A 21,057-nucleotide genomic window follows, 5' to 3' on the forward strand; every position below is an offset into this window, starting at 1 on the left:
GAGCAGCATAGAGAACGTGTTGCAGTGGTTCTGGAGAGTCCGATTTCTCCGTCAAAATGACCAGAGTACGCACATCAAAGGTTGGGTCCAACTCTTTAAACGGTCAACGGAGACCCTGGATGAGCCGGCCAAGGTGTTCTGATGACATCACATTTCAGGAGGGGCGGAGCTTCACCGTCCCAGACCGAAGAAGGATCGTCAGGTCAGGAGACACCAGCTGGGTTTCAGAGTCAGACTGTCGACATCGAGTTCTACTGGGACCTCCTGAGGTTCTGAGGAGTGTTAGTGTTGTTAGCGGTTTGTTGAGTTGATTTTAGCTGTTTTTAAGGCGAATTAACTGTTTGTTGGCTTTGTTAGCTGTTAACTTAAGATTTGGTGCTATTTAGCAAAATTAACAGTTTGATAGTTTTGTTAGCCGTTTGTTAACTTGTGTTAAACAGTTTTTTCAGCAAAACGAGTTTTTTTTTTTTTTTAGGTTTGTTAGCTGTTTGTCAGACTGTCAACACAGAGTTCTACTGGAACCTCCTGAGGTGCTTGAGGGAACACCTAAACTGTGTCGCCATGGCAACAGGCTTCTCCAACGTGACAACAATCGGCTCAGTTTCTCACCCTCAACAACACAAGCGTCGCTCCACACAACCGCTACACACTGGATCTGGTTCCCTGCTGCTTCTTTCTGTTCCCCAATGATCCACCACAAACTCTGATGTGCGCTCTCTGCTCAAGTTTCAGGTTGGTGGAGAAATGGCCGACCCACCCGGACCAGCGGTCACAGAACGGTGTAACTCCTCAGCGTACAGCTCCTCTGGGCACGCCGCGGTGCTGAACACCGTTCACATGCAGCAGCAGCAGCCTCTGAACGCTTCCATCCACCCTCGTGTTAGTATTCATGTGTAGATGTGTACATGGACTGATCACATCCAGGCTACATGGTGTTTGAATGGAACACATGGGAACTAAAGTTCACTCTGGTCTCATTGTTTCTATGGAGGTTGAATAACTGACCCAGTAAATGAATTCATCTATTTAGTGTGTAAGAGTGTTTATCTAAAAGTCGGCTGGGTCCAGTCTCTGACGTGAATCATTGCTGGTCCAACATGCTGCTGGACTGTTGGCTTTAAGGAACGATGAGCATTTCATCAAAATTTCTAACATGTCACAGACCAAACGATCAATCGATAACCTAAAGAGCTCGTTGGCTGGTTTTTAGACAGCAGTGGTTCCAGTGAACTCCAGTGAACTGCAGCGAGGGCGGTGACCACTCAGTCATGATGGCAAAATCTAGTAAAACAAGGTGGTGTCTGTTACGAGGTTTAAAAACCTTTGTAGTGAATACTGAGGCGGCGTGGCGTCGAGGACGTGAACAGCAGAGTGAAGAGCTGACAGGTATGTAGAGCTGTGCACTGATGCGTGAGCAGCAGCAGTGAGTGGAGCAGCATCAGGAGCCTCCGAGGGGGGAGGAGGGGCTTGAAATGTTTTAGTGACTGTGAACAGGTAAGGCAGGGGAGGTGAGCAGCTGGGGTGTGGGGGTGGAGGGTGAGACAGGGGTCTACCTGGTAGAGACAGTGGCACACGCTGCGGAGCTGTGGGGGGAACTCGCTGGATGAGCTGATGATGGCCTGGAAGAAGCGCTCGGTGATCTGCAGCAGGTTCCTCTGGTTCTCCTCCAGGTTCTCACCTTGTTCCAGCCTGAGGACACAAACAGGAAGTCTGAGTCTCTGTCAACACTGGAGGTCAGCAGAGCAGGAGAGGAGCTGATCTTAAAACATCTACAGTGGGTACGGAAAGTATTCAGACCCCTTTCAATTTTTCACTCTTTGTTTCATTGCAGCCATTTGCTAAAATCAAAAAAGTTCATTTTATTTCTCATTAATGTACACTCAGCACCCCATCTTGACAGAAAAAAAATAGAAATGTAGAAATTTGTGCAAATTTATTAAAAAAGAAAAACTGAAATATCACATGGTCATAAGTATTCAGACCCTTTGCTGTGACACTCATATTTAACTCACATGCTGTCCATTTCTTCTGATCCTCCTTGAGATGGTTCTACTCCTTCATTGGAGTCCAGCTGTGTTTAATTAAACTGATTGGACTTGATTAGGAAAGGCACACACCTGTCTATATAAGACCTTACAGCTCACAGTGCATGTCAGAGCAAATGAGAATCATGAGGTTGAAGGAACTGTCCAAGGAGCTCAGAGACAGAATTGTGGCAAGGCACAGATCTGGCCAAGGTTACAAAATAATTTCTGCAGCACTCAAGGTTCCTAAGAGCACAGTGGCCTCCATAATCCTTAAATGGAAGAAGTTTGGGACGACCAGAACTCTTCCTAGACCTGGCCGTCCAGCCAAACTGAGCAATCGTGGGAGAAGAGCCTTGGTGAGAGAGGTAAAGAAGAACCCAAAGATCACTGTGGCTGAGCTCCAGAGATGCAGTAGGGAGATGGGAGAAAGTTCCACAAAGTCAACTATCACTGCAGCCCTCCACCAGTCGGGGCTTTATGGCAGAGTGGCCCGACGGAAGCCTCTCCTCAGTGCAAGACATATGAAAGCCCGCATAGAGTTTGACAAAAAACACATGAAGGACTCCCAGACTATGAGAAATAAGATTCTCTGGTCTGATGAGACCAAGATTGAACTTTTTGGCGTTAATTCTAAGCGGTATGTGTGGAGAAAACCAGGCACTGCTCATCACCTGCCCAATACAATCCCAACAGTGAAACATGGTGGTGGCAGCATCATGCTATGGGGGTGTTTTTCAGCTGCAGGGACAGGACGACCGGTTGCAATTGAAGGAAAGATGAATGCGGCCAAGTACAGAGATATCCTGGAAGAAAACCTCTTCCAGAGTGCTCTGGACCTCAGACTGGGCCGAAGGTTCACCTTCCAACAAGACAATGACCCTAAGCACACAGCTAAAATAACAAAGGAGTGGCTTCGGAACAACTCTGTGACCATTCTTGACTGGCCCAGCCAGAGCCCTGACCTAAACCCAATGGAGCATCTCTGGAGAGACCTGAAAATGGCTGTCCACCAACGTTCACCATCCAACGTGACGGAACTGGAGAGGATCTGCAAGGAAGAATGGCAGAGGATCCCCAAATCCAGGTGTGAAAAGCTTGTTGCATCATTCCCAAGAAGACTCATGGCTGTACGAGCTCAAAAGGGTGCTTCTGCTCAATACTGAGCAAAGGGTCTGAATACTTATGACCATGTGATATTTCAGTTTTTCTTTTTTAATAAATTTACACAAATTTCTACATTTCTGGTTTTTCCTGTCAAGATGGGGTGCTGAGTGTACATTAATGAGAAATAAAATGAACTTTTTTGATTTTAGCAAATGGCTGCAATGAAACAAAGAGTGAAAAATTTAAAGGGGTCTGAATACTTTCCGTACCCACTGTATGATCCACAACTGAGGGAAAATATGAACTACCAATATGTCTACCCACAATCCCTCTGTCAAGCACCAAACCAGCCCCGCGTTTTACTTTCAATACATACTGCAGCTACTTACAAAGTATGCACTCTTACATGTAGTATGTGCACAACTGGGACATACTACCGCATCATAAAAATTAATCTTGACCTTTGACCCCGTTGGTCATAGCCAAACTGCATTCTGCATGCATTTAACAGCATGGCTCCGTAGTAGAAGAGTCCGGCTGATAAACTGGCCTCCTGCAGTCTACAGTTGAGCAGCTGAAATCCTAAATCAAGTAAGAATGGGACCACATTTCACTTTCAAAACTCCAGAAACTGGTCTCCTCAGTTCCCAAAGGTTTCCAGAGTGTTGTTAAAAGAAGAGTTGATGCAGCTCAGGGGGGGAACATGATCCTGGAACAACTTTATAGAGACGTGTTGCTGACATCAGATTCAAATATGAGCAGATATTTTACATAAAATAATAACATTTGTCAGTTTCAACATTTAATATGTTGTCTTTGGTCTATTTGCAATAAAATATGAGTTTATGTAATTTGCAAAACATTGGAATTTGTTTTTCTTTACATTTTACACAGCGTCCCAACTTTTGTGGACACAGGGTTGTATATATTTAGAAGTGATACAGAACAGCGGGAACATTCACACCACATGTGACTGTGTTCATGCTGAAATCATCATGTCATAACGAGGAGGATCCGGTATCTTTTTAAGTTATATGACGTTAAATGTCCACTTACAAGCTTTTTTGAGAGCTTCCCAGCACACCTGAACTTGGCAAGTATACAACTTATTATACTGCTTGAACACATAAATTAAGATTTCATTTTTACTGCAATTCATTGTGTAATATGAAATAGGTTAATATATACATGAAATGTAGTGAGTGTTACAGAACAGATGAGTGTGGAAGGAGTCCGTGTGTGGAGGAGTTCTGGTGAGTATTGGTGGTGTTCACCTGGTGGGGTCCACCTCGAAGCTGATGTGTTCAGGGGTTGTGATGACGCCTCTCAGTAACGGCTCCAGCAGCTTCTGCAGGTAAGCTGCTCCATAAACCTGACAGAAGACATCACATGGGACAGTTAATAATCCACCTCCAACATGAGTTTGTGAAGGCCTCCTGACAGGTGAGCTGCTGCTGCGTCTCCTACCTTGAAGCAGAAGGTCATGATCTTGCTGGCCAAGCTGTTTCCTCTGAACAGAGTCTGCATGGAGTCGGCCAGCTCCACCTCCTTGGAGAACATGTTCCACAGCAGCTGGTAGAGGAGGTGGCGTGAGTCGAACAGGGTCACCAGCACTCGGGCTAGCTCGTCCTGCAAGTCCAAGAACATTCAGAGGAAACAGAAGGTCACAGCTGGAAACAGGTGGTATGAAGAAGTTATGGACTCCAGACACAAACACAGCAGGATGAAACACGGGGCCTCGTTCAGCAAGACATTTCTTCTTAACATCCACGATCACAGTCTTTATAAAGAGTCTAAACTTCAATCTTTTCTTATTTGGGATTTGTTCTGAGGAAAGAAGAACATCTTCACACACTGACTCACATCTGAGCTCTGACAAATCAGTGCAACACTGCTGGTTATTGCATTTTCTTCAATCCTACAGATGTTTAACATTAGAGGATTTAAATTGACATTTTTAATCATTTATAATTTGCATTATTCATTTTCTTTATTCTACAGAGCATTATGGTTTCAAAGAAACACTAAGATTTAAATTCTCATCTATTACATGAACTATGCTGCACACAATATTTCTGCTGCTGCAGGACGCTGCAGATCTGAGGAGAGGATCCGTCCACCCGGACCGTGTTGATGTCTCTGCAGAGACTGATGAGTCCTCCTGGGACTCTTTAGAGGACAAAGACATGTCCTCATGGAGGTGTGGAACAGTTTGGAGCCAGACAGTCCAGCCTGCACCAACACACATCCATGCTTGGCCGCTGTCTGATGACAAGCTCATTATCCTCCTTGTTATTATCCTGCTTATCTCTCCAGAGCTGTAGAAACCTAACCAGAAGGACCAGGAACAGCTGAACACTAAATAATACAAGTTTAACGGCAATGTGCAGCACTGTGCTGTTAAACCTCCAATTAAATCATGGTGGTATCATCTGTTTCTTACGGGCTGTTTGTGTCTCACGGCCGGTCAGGATCAACAGATCGTACTCGTGGCTCAGAGGTAAAAAAAAGATGATGACTACGTTTTTGTAAATTTCTGGATAATAATAAAATTTCCATGAAACAGAATAAAAAGAGCATTTGTTTTTGTTATGTTACAATTTTATTTTAGATTTAGAAGGTTCATGTTTCGTAAAATATGTCACATTTCACACAACATAAATATTGAGTTTCATTCAGATGAATGTTTGGCCCCTTGGGGAAACCTCCGACTCAGCAAGAGATAGATAGATATATACAGTGGTGTGAAAAAGTGTTTGCCTCATTCCTGATTTCTTATTTTTTTGCATGTCTGTCACACTTAAATGTTTCAGATCATCAAACAAATTTAACTATTAGTCAAAGATAACACAAGTAAACACAAAATGCAGTTTTTAAATGAAGGTTTTTATTATTAAGGGAGAAAAACAATCCAAACCCACATGGCCCTGTGTGGAAAAGTGTTTCCCCCTCCTGTTAAAACATAACTTAACTGTGGTTTATCACACCTGAGTTCAATTTCTCGAGCCACACCCAGGCCTGATTACTGACACACCTGTTCTCAATCAAGAAATCACTTCAATAGGACCTGCCTGACAAAGTGAAGTAGACCAGAAGATCCTCAGAAGATAGACATCATGCTGAGATCCAAAGACATTCAGGAACAAATGAGAAAGAAAGTAATTGAGATCTATCAGTCTGGAAAAGGTTCTAAAGCCATTTCTAAAGCTTTGGGACTCCAGAGAACCACAGTGAGAACCATTATCCACAAATGGAGAAAACATGGAACAGCGGTGAACCTTCCCAGGAGCGGCCGGCCGACCAGAATTACCCCGAGAGAGCAGAGACGACTCATCTGAGGTCACAAAAGACCCACGACAACATCCAAAGAACTGCAGGCCTCACTTGCCTCAGTTCAGGTCAGTGTTCATGACTCCACCAGAAGAAAGAGACTCGGCAGAAATGGCTGCATGGCAGAGTTCCAAGAACAAAACCACCGCTGAGCAAAAACAACATTAAGGCTCGTCTCATTTTTGCCAGAAAACATCTCGATGATCCCCGAGACTTTTGGGAAAATACTCTGTGGACTGACGAGACCAAAGTTGAACTTTTTGGAAGGTGTGTGTCCCGTTACATCTGGTGTAAAAGTAACACCACATTTCAGAAGAAGAACATCATACCAACAGTAAAACATGGTGGTGGTAGTGTGATGGTCTGGGGCTGTTTTACTGCTTCAGGACCTGGAAGACTTGCTGTGATAAATGGAACCATGAATTCTACCGTCTACCAAAACATCCTGAAGGAGAACGTCCGGCCGTCTGTTCGTGACCTCAAGCTGAAGCCAACTTGGGTTCTGCAGCAGGACAATGATCCAAAACACACCAGCAAGTCCACCTCTGAATGGATGAAGAGAAACAAAATGAAGACTTTGGAGTGGCCTTGTCAAAGTCCTGACCTGAATCTATTGAGATGCTGTGGCATGACCTTAAAAAGGAGGTTGGTGCTGGAAAACCCTCCAATGTGGCTGAATTAAAACAACTCTGTAAAGATGAGTGGGCCAACATTCCTCCACAGCTGGAAAAGACTCATCGCAAGTTATCACAAACGCTTGATTGCAGTTGTTGCTGCTGAGGGTGGTCCAACCAGTTATTAGGTTTAGGGGGAAACACTTTTCCACACAGGGCCATGTGGGTTTGGATTGTTTTTCTCCCTTAATAATAAAATCCTTCATTTAAAAACTGCATTTTGTGTTATATTTAAATTTGTTTGATGATCTGAAACATTTAAGTGACAAACATTTTTATTTATTTATATATATTATTTAAACAAACAAGAAAAACAGACAACGGTGTTATTGTTGTGTGATGGCGTCCTTTAATCACGAGCACACTGCTGGGATATTAAAAAGATGTAGCATGTGTGAGGACTGTGTTCCATCCCAGAATGACCTGAGAGGATTTACTGACAGATCAGAGCAGACCTGCTTCAGGTCACAGCTCTCTCACCTGAACACATTGCCATCTGGTGGTGAGCGTGAGTACTGCGCCGACTCCAACCACAAATCAGAATCTTATTAAACAGGTTGCTGATACTTTCAGTCGTGGTTGCCGGGATGATGGAATCATTTTTTGTTGTTGTTGCTGTATCTGATGTAATTAAATAACCCAAATTTTCCTTCCAACAGTGTGAAGAAGTCAGAAGGAGGTGTTGAATTTGACACTCGACACAAACTGATAAAACTCAACATCCGAGCAGGCATCTTTCTGGTTAAACACGCGTGTCTGCAGAGAAGAGGCTCGATGGGAGGACCGAAGCATCCTGAAATCCATTCATAGTCTATCACATCTTTACAGCTGAACCATCACAGATTTATTCTATTTCATCCATAAATCCAAATGTCTAAATAACCATCCATATCTTTTACCTGTTGGGTAAATATTTTTGTTTAAACATACTTATTTGGACCCGACCTAAGTTATAAGTGAGGGTTAAAAGTGTTCTGCTCATGGCCGACACCATGAAGAGCGACTCACCCACTGTGACCCGGGAACCACGTTAGCCAGCGCCATGGCGATGGGCAGCTCCCCCTGGTCTCCCATCATGGTGACCAGCTCCACCAGCCTCTCGAAGCGGTCCGCCAGCACAGTCTCGGCCAGCGTGTCGAACTCCGTCCCCTGCTGCAGGATCTTGGTCAGTACCTCCATGAAAGTGGCTCGAGTCTGGAGGTCCTTGTGGTACCCGAGACCTGCAGAGGAAGAGAGCAACACTCAGACCTCTCCGGTCGGCCCGCCGAGTCCGGAGCGGACGCCGGAGCTGGACTCACCGATGGAGTGCATGAGGCCGCTGTCCACGTTGGCGTTGAGCAGGTTAGACATGGCCAGGACGGTGCAGTGTCGGAGGGATGCCAGGCGGCGGGACATGCCTCTCTTCCGCCCCCCCACTGCCTGTCCCTCGTCCTCCACCTCACTGCAGTCGTTCAGCAGGTTCATGAAAAGAGTGAAGTATCTGGACACACACAGTAGGACGTTCAGTCCCGGGATAGACAGATCTATAGGACAGACTGTCCGCACTGCTCGTTACAAGAGAACAGATCAGATTTGATGTGTATAGACATCACCAACCCATCTGCATGGGTTGCCGTGGCAATGACGTACACGCAGCTATGCAGCAGAAAGTTTATTTTGCCTTCTACCCTCTCTGATAGCTCTGTTAGCGGTAGCATAGATTCTCTCTCACTGTCGCTATGAACATGACGTCATCACCGTTGGGCCCGTCGACGAACATCGACTACAAGTAGGAAAAAAACAAAAACTAACAGCTTCCGCAGGAGTCTGAGTCTCTGCAGGAAACAGCTGAGGGTGTGTCTCATCTATATCCATCGTTAAAGGAGCTGGCGGAGGAGGCGGAGCCGTGGGGGTCTTACTTGAGGAAGAGCTGAGATTTGGCCTCCATCAGTTCGACTCCGTCTCCCTCTTCTGGCTGCAGAGGAAGACCAGCTAACAGAGACACCACCGCCTCCATGCTGGCCTGGTCCAAGTCCCTGCACACACACACACAGACACACACACACACACACACACACACACACACACACACACACACAGAGGAGACAACAGTGAGAGCAGCTCACTCCCCTCCTGACAGGATCACATGGAACAGAGCGGCACCTCGTCAAGCACTTGATGTCATCGTCAGCAGCCTGGTTGGAGGTGCCCATCACCCAGTCTGTCAGGTACTCCACCATCTTGTTCCTGCAGACAGGAGTCAGGATGAAACCTCACAAAGTAACCGAGGGGGAAAACACGATGCTCTTTTATCCTCATCACACTGAACCGTGATGACACGCTGCAGGCAGCGGCTATGGAGTCCTGGAGGCGGAGCCTCAAGCATCCAGTCAGCTGCTGTCACTGACCTGAACTTCATCTCCTGGCAGAAGGACAGGTCGTCCCGTCGCTCCATCATCACGTCCACCAGCTGGCACAGCTTGGTTTTGATCTGGATGGCGTGGATCACGTTACCAAGGATACGCACGTACCTGAGTCACAGAGCACAGGTGAGTTCACCTCAGACCATCGTTTCCCTGCAGCCCTACGCTCGGTGTTCATCTTATCAGATGGTGTAGTGAGCAACAATCTGTGACATCAGTCAGTCATCACAGCTGCTTCTCGTTTCTGACGACATCAGCAGAAAAATATGGAAACGGGAACAACCAGAAATATCAGAAATAAATACAACAACCTTCAAGAGGCTTAGATTTCAAACGGCTGCTAATTTGTCCTGAACTGCTTGACGTAGTAAACTCACACCGTGCACGTGAGGACGCACACATCTGACCTGCTGCAGGAGGTAAAACTCCAGTTTACTCATCAACATGTCGATTTTTGGGATAATATGCAGATACATGTGAAACAGAAGAGGTGTTTTTTAAGGCCACAGTAATGTTGTGGTTTGGGGTTCACATTTCAACAGGATAATAATGTAGGCACAGAGAGGTTCAAACTGAAGAAATAACAATTTCCATTGTATAATAGACGCTTAAAAAACCCCTGAAACAACCTGTAAATAAGGGAATTTGGCACAAAGGGGTCCGAATTCGGTGGACAATCACGTTCGGCTGCATGGATTTACTTTCAAGGGAAAAGGTTTTACGTCGTGGGAGAAAACACGCGAGCTGAATGTCCGCAGGCTGTGAACCGCAGCAAGATGTCGGTCCTACCTGACCAGGTTGAGCATCATGGTCTCGATGCTGGCCTGTCCCAGGTGCTCCGAGCTGCCTTCGGTGTGGTTATCCAGCAGGTTCTTCATGATGGCGATGGTCTGCTCCACAAACTGGGTGTTGGTGTCGTTGATAGGAACCTGGAAACAGGAGAACCGCTGAGTTCCTTTCAGGCAGGAACATCACAGGGAACGATGAAACACCGATATACAACAAATACTGAACCTGACAAAAGCTCTCCTGCACCACAGCACCTTTAAAATGTATATTGCATTATTTTATATTTTAACTGTATTGTGTTTCAGTTTTATACATTTTATCTGTTCTTATGCATTTTATTTCTTTTCTACATTTTTAAACATTCCTTCATATCTGTAATTATGTGAAACACTGCAGGTCATTTTCTTGCTGTAAAACACTTTGAGCTGCATTTCTTGTATGAAAGGTGCTCTACAAATAAAGTTTATTATTAAAACTACAGCGGGTTCTTTAACCCTCGTCTGGTCAGGATATGAGAATCATGAAAGCTGTTACAAACTATGAATTAACCCTTTAACTGCCACACAGAAGGCAACATGAACAACGCTGGGCTCAAAGACAATGAACAAACTCAGTGAGCTGGTATTTCTTTATGAACAGAACTGACCTGCTCCCTGGTGGGAGGAGCTAAACTCATCCAAAACAACTTTTACAAAAAGAGTTTCAGCCTTCAGCTACATCAACAATCAGCTGATTTTAACTGTCCGATGACACTTTAAGAACTTCTTCTTGCAAGCATAGATTTGAAACTTTTACAACATTGATTCATCATATTTTCTTTGAAGTTTGGATTCACACAGCCTTTTCTGCAGTAAATGCATTTTATCGTTAACAGAACTGACCTGGTTCCAGGTGGGAGGGGCTAAACTTATTCCAAAAAAAACAGGATTAGAAAAAGAACTTGATGTGGAGAGCTGAGTGATGATGATGTGGAGGAGCACAGAGAAAGAACCTGATTAAACATAGGGACTTTTTAATTGCTCCTGTGTTGTATCATTTGAGTGGATGAGAGATGTTGTCTTTTTGTTTCTGTCATCTGTTCCTCCCTTTGAAGAAGTGGCCAGGTTTTAGTTTGAAGAGAACTCACCGGTCCCTGAGTGTCGAAGAACTTTCCGATGCTGTTCCTCAGCTTGTTGAACAGCATGGGATAGAGGGCGGGGCTTAGCTCCAGCCCCAGCAGATCTTTAACGTTGGTGCGGACATGCAGGCCGACCCGGTCGTGGCCACACACCAGCAGGGCCAGCAGCCGGTCCACGAAGCGGCTGACGGGCGACTCGCTGGAGGCCGAGGAGGAGCAGGAGGAGGCCAGCTGGTTGGTGACCTCGCAGGGGCCCATGGAGATCATGGAGTGCTTCCGCTCGCTCATCGGACCCATCGGGGGGCTGTAGGTGGCCGGGCCAGGGGTGCTGCGCTGCTGCAGACACACACCGCCCAGAGCACACAGGAAGCCCGTCATGTTGATCCACTCCTGCTGTGGACACACACACACACACACACACACACACACACACACACACACACACACTTACTCAGCAGCAGCACACAACAACACACTCAGCTGTGAGCTTTCAGCAGTTTGTCTGTCCACAGCGGACGTGTTCACACTTTCAACCCAATATACAATGAGAACTACACAGCTCAGTTTAAAACGATGATTATTATTATTATTATTAACTCAACTATTTCACTCGGTTTTATTATCCCATTGGATTTATTTCAAAATGTTTCAAACAATACGTTTATATTGTTCTCTGGTACCACAAAAGTATTTTATCACGATTCGAAGAACATACAATTACAACCAAATGTTATAGTTTTAGATATTATATACATACAGCTCTGTAAGAAATGCAGAGCCCACTCCAAATGTTTGTTAAATCAGCATCTCTACGTGTACGGCAGCCATTCTGTTGAATTCCAATACAGGAACACCTGATTCTACTTGATGAGGTACTGATCAGGTGATCACCTGATTCTACTTGATGAGGTACTGATCAGGTGATCACCTGATTCTACTTGATGAGGTACTGATCAGGTGATCACCTGATTCTACTTGATGAGGTACTGATCAGGTGATCACCTGATTCTACTTGATGAGGTACTGATCAGGTGATCACCTGATTCTACTTGATGAGGTACTGACCAGGTGATCACCTGATTCTACTTGATGAGGTACTGACCAGGTGATCACCTGATTCTACTTGATGAGGTACTGACCAGGTGATCACCTGATTCTACTTGATGAGGTACTGATCAGGTGATCACCTGATTCTACTTGATGAGGTACTGACCAGGTGATCACCTGAGCCAGATCTGATTTAATGAAGAAAAGTATAAAACCACTGCTGTGGTCATCATTGTCCTCTTACAATAGGACCAGCTGGATGGCAGAAATGGTGCTCGTAGTACCTTCAGATGTAATTGGAATAAAAAAAAGTGACTATTGACCAAAAGAGTTAAAAAGAAAAGTTTTCAGTGACTAAAAGAAGAGTTCAACTCTGGTTTTACTGGCAGAGGGATACAGTGATCGTCAGGCTGCTTCCATCCTTCAAATGTCAAAGATGACGGTTCATGAGAACGAGGTCAAGCAGAAACAAAACGACTCTCCGCTCACCGGGATGACCACCAACTCATTCCAATGTCACTCAACAACCGTAGGATGACATCAAGTGAGGTGAGGATGGTTAGAAACAGGCTCCTAGGGGCTGAAGTCCTGCAAAGATAGAAAATCCCTTCATCATGAGAAGCAAAGAAGAGCCAGGCTGAGGTTTGAAGAAGACCAGAAGGATTGGACCATAGAGGACTGGAGGAAGGTCATCTTCTCTGAGGAGTCCAATGTTCAGCTTTGTCCAACATCTGGTGGTCTCATGGTTAGACGGAGACCTGGCGAGGTCGACGAGCCACAGAGTCTCCACATCCTGTGAAATGTGGTGGCGGATCGGTGAAGATCTGAGGGGCTTCAGCAAGGCTGGAATCGGACAGATTTGTCTTCGTGAAGGACGCATGAATCGAGCCGAGGACAAAGTTGTCCTGGAAGAAAACGTGCTTCCTTCTGCTCTGACGATGTTCCCCACCTCTGAGGAGGGTTCTTCCAGCAGGACGATGCTCCATGAAACACAGCCAGGTCAGTGAAGGTGTGGATGAAGGACCACCAGATCAGGACCCTGTCATGGCCGGCCAGATCTCCAGACCTGAATCCCATTGAAAACCTCTGGAATGTGATGAAGAGGAAGATGGATGGTCACCAGCCGTCAAACAAAGCCGAGCTGTTTGAATCTTTGGACCAGGAGTCATAAAGTCTCCCAACATCAAAGTGAAAGAGGTGGAGAGATGCCAAGACGCATGAAGCTGGGATTGGAAATCAAGAATCAATTATTCCACCAAATATTGATTTCTGAACTCTTCCTCAGTTAAAACATTCATATTGTGTTGTTTAAAAATGAATATGAACTTGTTTTCTTTGCATTATTCCAGATCTGAAAACTCTGCCTCTTTTTGTTATTTTGACCAGTTGTCATTTTCTGCAAATACATGCTCTAACTGACGATATTTTTATTTGATATTTGGGAGAAATGTTGTCAGTAGTTTATAGAATAAAACAAAAAAAATAATTTTACTCAAACACATACCAATAAATAGTAAAACTAGAGAAACTGATCATTTTGAAGTGGTCTCAAATTTTTCCAGAGCTGTATATATGTACGTATATATATCTGCCTATTATCTTTATTTAACCTCCTGTTTGATTCTGTGATCAGCTGAAACTTCCTGTAGACTGACTTCATGAAGCAGCTGATCGGTGAATTAAAACACATGTTTGTTCCACCAAAGACTTTATATTTCTATCTTTTAGTTAATATTGTGTAACTTCTGACACATCAGGACCCACGGCTGTGAGAGAGCCACGCCCCCTGACCGCGCCCCCGCCCCTCTGCAGCATGTTTACCTGCCCGTCGTCCGCCTTGTTCTTGGGGAAGTTGAGGATCTGCTTGGTGGCCTGGTCCCATTTAGTGTACGTGTCCTCCCAGGCCTGAAGGTTGAAGCAACAGACAAGAAACCCGACATCAACTACAGGTGATCACGTGACTCTGACGCCGTGAGAAACATTCAGATTGATTAGAATCTATTCTCAGAGATCTTTTTTCAATTTAAACCAGTCATGTGATCATGAGAACAACTGGCGTTACCTCAATGTTTCCTGGTGTGGGATGTTCTACCCGCCTCAACAAGGCCATCACCCTCTTCTGCAAGGTGGAGCGGCCTGACAACACCAGAACCAGAACCAGACTGTTAGTGGAAACCAGCGGTTCCAACTGGGGGGTTTATTCCTGCTGATTCAGTACTCACCTGTTCCCATCATGTTGCTGACAGAGGCCAGCTCACTGAAGGTGGGGTAGTTGGGCAGGATGTTCTGGACCGGCACCTCGTCGGCGGCGCTGCGGATGTCGGCCTCCTCACAGAGGTGGCGGAAACAGGACATGGCCACCAACACGGCCTCGGTGTCGGGGCTCCACAGGAACATGTACAGACTCACCTCCAGCTTGGTCTGCGCCTGCCGGCAGATCGGGATCCCTCCGCCCATCGTGGCGCACTCCTGGAGGGTAACGAACACAGAGCACTCTCACACAGGATGAAGCACTCAGAACGCTCCAGAACACAAGTGTCAAACTCTAGACACTTTCCATTCTAAACGGTCGCCATCTTGGCGGCATAGAGGAAGGGGCGGGGCATAAAGGATTTTCAAATTAAAAGCGTGTGAGGAAGCTGCAGCTGTTCCTGAACACAACATGTTTCTTTTCCACTGCTGCTGCTGGACAGAAGAATCAGTGTGTTTATTGAGTGTTAAACAGAGGACACAAAAACACACTGAATTCTGGGTAAAATAATTAAAGATGCAGATATTTTGGAGGGTGATGTGTTCACATGATGAGGTCATATCCTGTCAGTGTGTGAGATGTGAAACAACACTACTTCCTGTACTACACAGTAAGAGTCCTGACATATAAGAGCACTATTTACTGTACTGAGGGAAGGATGTCATCATGAACACAACACATCCTTCTCGTCTCTGAGCAGTCACACTCCATGAGGACTGACTGACCCACAGCCTGCCTGCAGGACTAGTTGTCATGTTGTCTGTCTGTCACCACCTCTGTCTGCTGTAGAGAAACAGGACTGCACCTTTTTCTTGAGCAGGAACTTGTTCCTGCAGATGAGGATCTCCCTCAACCACTTCAGAACTTCTGTCCCGTTCACCATCTGCTGGCAGATGAGTTTACGGCAGATGAGGAAGAGCACCTGTGAACTGCAGGAAGAAAGAAAGAAAAGTTCAATCCACATGTTGCTGCTTTTTTCACTCTTGTGATCACAGACTGGATATAAAAGAGTTTGTAGCTTTAGGTCTATAAAATGGTTCTGATCCAGAAGTGTCTTCAGCTGCAATACCAGCGAGTGCCACTAGAGGTCGGCTCCAAAAAGCCTCCGGCTCCATAGACTCCCATTCAACTTCTCTCATCAAATCCAAAGTGAATAAAATGTGTCCATCAGTTCTCTCGGTTAGCTAAAGTCACTCCTTCTTATTAGTTTTCTGGAGGTCCATCTGAAAATAATCCCTCATTCATTAGAAAAGAAGATTCAAGAAGACCTGTTTTTGGGGGCGTGTCTGTTTGATTGACAGGCCTGTGGTGCAGTCAGGTTACAGCTATCGGTGGGCGGGACGTAGTATCGTCAGGTTTCCGATCAGATCCACCGCTCACTCAGACATTTGATCTCTGATAGACGGATTGAGGAGTACCTGATGTCCCAGAAGGTCTCGATGGGGGCGTCGGGGTTCCACAGCTCGATGGTCTCAGGCTGGTGAAGGACTAACAGAGCCTGGAACCAACAGGGCGGCAGGTCAGAGGGAGAACCAGGCCTTCATTTTAAACACGGTCTCATTCTGTCTCATATGAAGCTTCTATATGTTCTGATCTCCTCTTTTCATGTCAGTGAAAACAACACTTCCTCCATGTTGACCTGCAGATCTTAAGACATCCGGTCACATCACACTCACCACTAACACACTTTGTTTTAACAATCGTTCCAGTTGCCTCCATTTCACTATTTTTCACTGTTGAGCTCAAGGAAACTAATTTCAAACTTTCTGCACAAATGTGTCAAATTAAGAGCATCCCATCAGATTAAAGGGCCTTCCATCGTTCCTATGTTTCCTGGGAGGCTTTTATATTTTGAAAGGTCTGCAGGAGGTGTTGAGTTAGAATAACTCTACAGACACCAGAACCAGAGTTCTGCTTTGGCTTTTGATGACAGAATCATGTTCTTGTGTTCATATTATCAATGTGATTTGTTCTGAGTAAGAGTTGATGATGAGAGAACCCATGTGGTGCTGTGACCTCTGACCTCCATGGCTTCTTGTGACAGCTGAGTGGTGTTGGTCAGGGGAACCAGCTGCACCAGGCCGGTGATGAGCTCCGCGGTGCTGCTCTGCATCTCTGGAGCCTGCTTCACTGGGTTCTAACACACAACAGTACAATGACAACTCTTAGGACCCAAACTGATACAAAACCAGGTCCAAAATGATAGTTTTACCATCCCAGTTATTAATTTAATCCATCCACACTGAAATAAAATCAGAACATCATCAAAACATCAATGTAGAAAGCTCATCTGAATCCCCCAGAAATAAATAAAACACTCCAACCAGAACTGAACCAGTCCAACTAGAACTGAACCAGTCTAACCACAACTGAACCAGTCCAACCACAACTGAACCAGTCCAACCAGAACTGGACCGTGAGGACTCACATGCAGCATGAGTTTTGGGTCGGCGTGGATGAGTTTGACCAGAGCGAGCAGGAGGCACTTGTAGCTGCGAGTGTCCAAGTCGGTTGCTTTCTCTTTGAACTTAAGGCTGGTGGTCTTCTTCCCGATGAAGGTCAGACTCTGAGAACGACACACACACACACACACACACACACACTGTTACTTAGGAAATAAAACCACAGTATAACAGTTTAGAATAAATAATAATAGTAATAAAACCCTGTTTCCAGTTGGGACTCTGTGTAAAATGTAAATAAAAACAGAGTGGGATGATTTGCAATCATGTAAACCTATATTTAATTTATTTATATTTAACAACAATAATGTTGTCAGTGAGAAATGTTTAAAAAAAAAATGTTCATTTTGAATATGATGGCAGTAACACAGCTGCCTCATCTGTACCTAAAATAAACCTTCATTCTCCATGTTCCGTTTATATTAGTGATGTTTCTGAGCTCCAGATAAACTGTTTCAAACAGTTTGTACAACCAGTAGCTCCGTCTCAGAGATCTGATTGGTCAAATCATCATGACATCACATCCTGCTCATCACTACAAATATCCCTCCACCTCCTCAATGGGAACATAGAATTAGAACTGAGTTTCATATAATATGTAATATAATGTAGTTTCTACTTGTTATATTTCTATTAAATGACCCATTTGGTGAAGTCGGGTCTCTTTTGGTCCTTTTTGGTCGCTCTGAGCACCCGTACCGTAACACCACGGATAGTCACGCACTTACAGTCCTAGAGGAGGCTAGCTGGACCGGTTTGGTTTGAACACATGACACGGAGCTAAAATGTTAAAAACACAGGAGTTCATGGATATCTTTGTTCGTCAGATATCTTTGTTCGTCAGATATCTTTGTTCATCAGATATCTTTGCTCAACAGATATCTTTGTTCATTGGATATCTTTGTTCACCAGATATCTTTATTTACCACATATCTTTGTTCATCATCAGATATCTTTGTTCATCATCAAATATCTTTGTTTATCACATATCTTTGTTCGTCATCAGATATCTTTGTTTATCACATATCTTTGTTCATCGGATATCTTTGTTCATCACATATTTTTGTTCATCACATCTTTGTTCATCACATATTTTTGTTCATCACATCTTTGTTTATCACATATCTTTGTTCATCATATCTTTGTTTATCACATATCTTTGTTCATCATATATCTTTGTTCATCACATCTTTGTTTATCACATATCTTTGTTCATCACATCTTTGTTTATCACATATCTTTGTTCATCATATATCTTTGTTCATCACATCTTTGTTTATCATATATCTTTGTTCATCACATCTTTGTTTATCATATATCTTTGTTCATCAGATATCTTTGTTCATCAGCTATCTTTGTTCATATATCTTCGTACATCATATATCTTTGTTCATCATATATCTTTGTTCATCACATCTTTGTTTATCACGTATCTTTGTTCAACAGATATCTTTGTTTATCACGTATCTTTGTTCAACAGATATCTTTGTTCATCATCAGATATCTTTGTTTATCACATATCTTTGTTCGTCAGATATCTTTGTTCATCAGATATCTTTGTTCCAACCAGACTAAGCTAGCTGATCAGTTTAGTGTTTCTATGTTCTGTATTTATTCAGTGAGTGAATTTCTCCACAATATGAACACATGTAGATTACATGTTTTATTTAGAAGGTAGCTTGTTGTATAATCTCTATATTACACTGGAGGGTGTTTTAGCATGGTTATTATTATTATGTCTTCTTATTATTGTGTATTGTTATTATTATTAATAATAATATAATGATGTACTATCATTATTATTATTATTATTCCGACAGTGATGCGGTCCGGACCGAGGTGCTTGTGTAATATTGCCTAATTAATGACCCTCTCCCAGCAGGTGTGTGTTGTTGGACCTGTTCATTGTGCTCCGTGATCTCAACACATATCTTTCCACATGTTCTGTTACTACTGAGCTTCAGCGGGCCATTGTCTCACCGGCGTCATGCGTAGAGGAGCGTGGGTGCCGGCGCCTTGGATCACCCGGTTCAGGGTGTCGGAGAACATGAAGCGGAGCTCTCCAGAGTAGCAGTACACAGCGTCGATCTTCGGCCACCAGTCCAGGTGGGACTGAAAGGAGAAACCACAGGATGAGACACATGAAACTCCTCTATGGTCACTAATCACCTGAAGAAACTCCGGACTCACATTGGTGATTATTCTGTGCAATGAGTTGACCAGGACGAAGTGGAAGGTGGAGGGGGAGGAGGAGGCCAGACAGACCTGGAGGACAGAGAACACAAATGTTGAGCAGCTGTTCCACAGCAGAGTGAACACACCCACTGCCCCCTGCTGCCCAGCACACCTTAAAGTGCTGGTTGTTGTGAGGGTTGATGCGGAAACAGGATACGAAGCAGTCCATCATGAGCTCCACGTCGGTGTTCTGGCTGCCCGTCCCTCTCCAGAAGGGTTTGGCCGGGTTGAACAGCAGGGCCTGATGGGACATGGATGGGGTCAGAGGTTACTAACAAGCACATCACACATTTCTGACAATACACTCACAGGGACGGATAATGAGACTGGAGGAGGAAATGTCTCCAGGAAAAAAAAAAAAAAAAGGTTCTGGGAAAATTTTCTAAATAAAACACCCATGTGCAGTCGTAAAAAACGTCACGACATCAGCGTCGACCTCGCAGTTTCTATCAGAAAATAGAAATACCTTCCACAATAAACAGGAGGATTCATGTTTTAATGACTGAAACACAGCAGCTGTTTTAACTGTGTCTGCAGGCTGCAGCACAAAGTAGGAAACGACAACAATGAACACACAACAGACGAAAAAGAAGCCGTTTAACAACGATAGAAGAATAGAAATGAAGGAAACATGATAAATGAGCAAAGAAGATAAAACAGGTAAAAATGGTCTGACACTCCGGAGGTGGAATATTCAGGTTAAATAAAACAACACGTTTTTAAGTCTGTGAACAAGTCGGAGTGGTTTTGGTTTCTTTTTTCTCTCTAATAATCAATAAGAAACAGAGTTTATCCATCAGAGAACAAACCACTCATACTGCATAATGTTGGTCTTGATACTTTCTACCTACAGACAACCAACATCAGGGATCCTTAATGAATGCAGTCATGTTGGAGGACGAGATAAAGTCATTATGGAATTATTAAACTTTCAAACAGTCCATCCAGGATTTTATGGAGTTTGTTTGTGATCAAAAATGTTTGATTTTGTGGCCGATTATCTCCAAAATGTCGATATTATTTGTGAAATTTTAAGTGAGTTTTTTTGTGTAAAATTGCAGGAATTAGAAAAAGTTGCAAGTTCAGAATGAACAATTAGATTTTTTTTTAAGCTCTACCTGATAAATGAATAAATGTGTAATCACTTCCTGTGATAATAATCAGGCTGCACATCACACAAATATTTTTGTCCCAATCTTTTTTTAAATGTATTTATTGAACATGGAGAACCATTTCTCCCAAACCCTGTCACTTCCTGTTTCTGCTCTTGTTCCAGTTTCCTCCGGTGAACAGTTTTATTTGGAGATGAGATGAGAGGAGGAGAACCGTACTGACTGTACATTATTGTTGTTAATAAAGTGATTTTTGTCTGAAGAGATTTACTTTATGCCGTTTAGCACATATTCTGATGATGACGCTTTTTGCGGAAAAAAACTAGCATTTTTTTTAAATTGCAAACTCCTGCAAATATTGTGGAGTTTGCTTGAATTTGAATAAAGTTTTGCTATTGCAAGATTTCGATTCCCTGCAAGGACTGATTAGAATATCTGTCTGACTGGCCTAAATAATCCAGGACTCAGTGTAAGTGTTTCTATATTACTAACTTTTATAGAAAATAA

At 44.0% G+C, this 21,057-nt stretch overlaps 1 protein-coding gene across 3 annotated transcripts in view; it reads right to left on the reverse strand.

Moving 5' to 3' along the window:
• Nucleotides 1-21,057, reverse strand: part of nf1a (neurofibromin 1a) — an 84,678-nt gene that overhangs the window by 48,753 nt on the left and 14,868 nt on the right. For 2 of the 3 annotated variants that reach the window (XM_069722509.1, XM_069722507.1), the window contains exons 10-29: nt 19,551-19,679; nt 19,394-19,468; nt 19,184-19,315; nt 17,170-17,307; nt 16,765-16,878; nt 16,160-16,239; nt 15,547-15,670; nt 14,713-14,959; nt 14,553-14,626; nt 14,312-14,395; nt 11,453-11,836; nt 10,327-10,466; nt 9,523-9,645; nt 9,278-9,361; nt 9,034-9,150; nt 8,434-8,615; nt 8,144-8,355; nt 4,599-4,760; nt 4,406-4,503; nt 1,554-1,689 (exon numbers count right to left, since the gene is read on the reverse strand). In XM_069722509.1, the coding sequence (XP_069578610.1) occupies nt 1,554-1,689; nt 4,406-4,503; nt 4,599-4,760; nt 8,144-8,355; nt 8,434-8,615; nt 9,034-9,150; nt 9,278-9,361; nt 9,523-9,645; nt 10,327-10,466; nt 11,453-11,836; nt 14,312-14,395; nt 14,553-14,626; nt 14,713-14,959; nt 15,547-15,670; nt 16,160-16,239; nt 16,765-16,878; nt 17,170-17,307; nt 19,184-19,315; nt 19,394-19,468; nt 19,551-19,679 (2,835 nt within the window). The remainder of the gene's footprint in view (nt 1-1,553; nt 1,690-4,405; nt 4,504-4,598; nt 4,761-8,143; nt 8,356-8,433; nt 8,616-9,033; nt 9,151-9,277; nt 9,362-9,522; nt 9,646-10,326; nt 10,467-11,452; nt 11,837-14,311; nt 14,396-14,552; nt 14,627-14,712; nt 14,960-15,546; nt 15,671-16,159; nt 16,240-16,764; nt 16,879-17,169; nt 17,308-19,183; nt 19,316-19,393; nt 19,469-19,550; nt 19,680-21,057) is intronic. The other variant, XM_069722508.1, reaches the window with a different exon arrangement.

Source organism: Brachyistius frenatus, unplaced genomic scaffold (genome assembly GCF_029030835.1).
Source record: "Brachyistius frenatus isolate BFR_SWC_R1_liver_20210118 unplaced genomic scaffold, ASM2903083v1 Contig_294, whole genome shotgun sequence".
NCBI classification, from domain to species: Eukaryota; Metazoa; Chordata; class Actinopteri; family Embiotocidae; genus Brachyistius; species Brachyistius frenatus.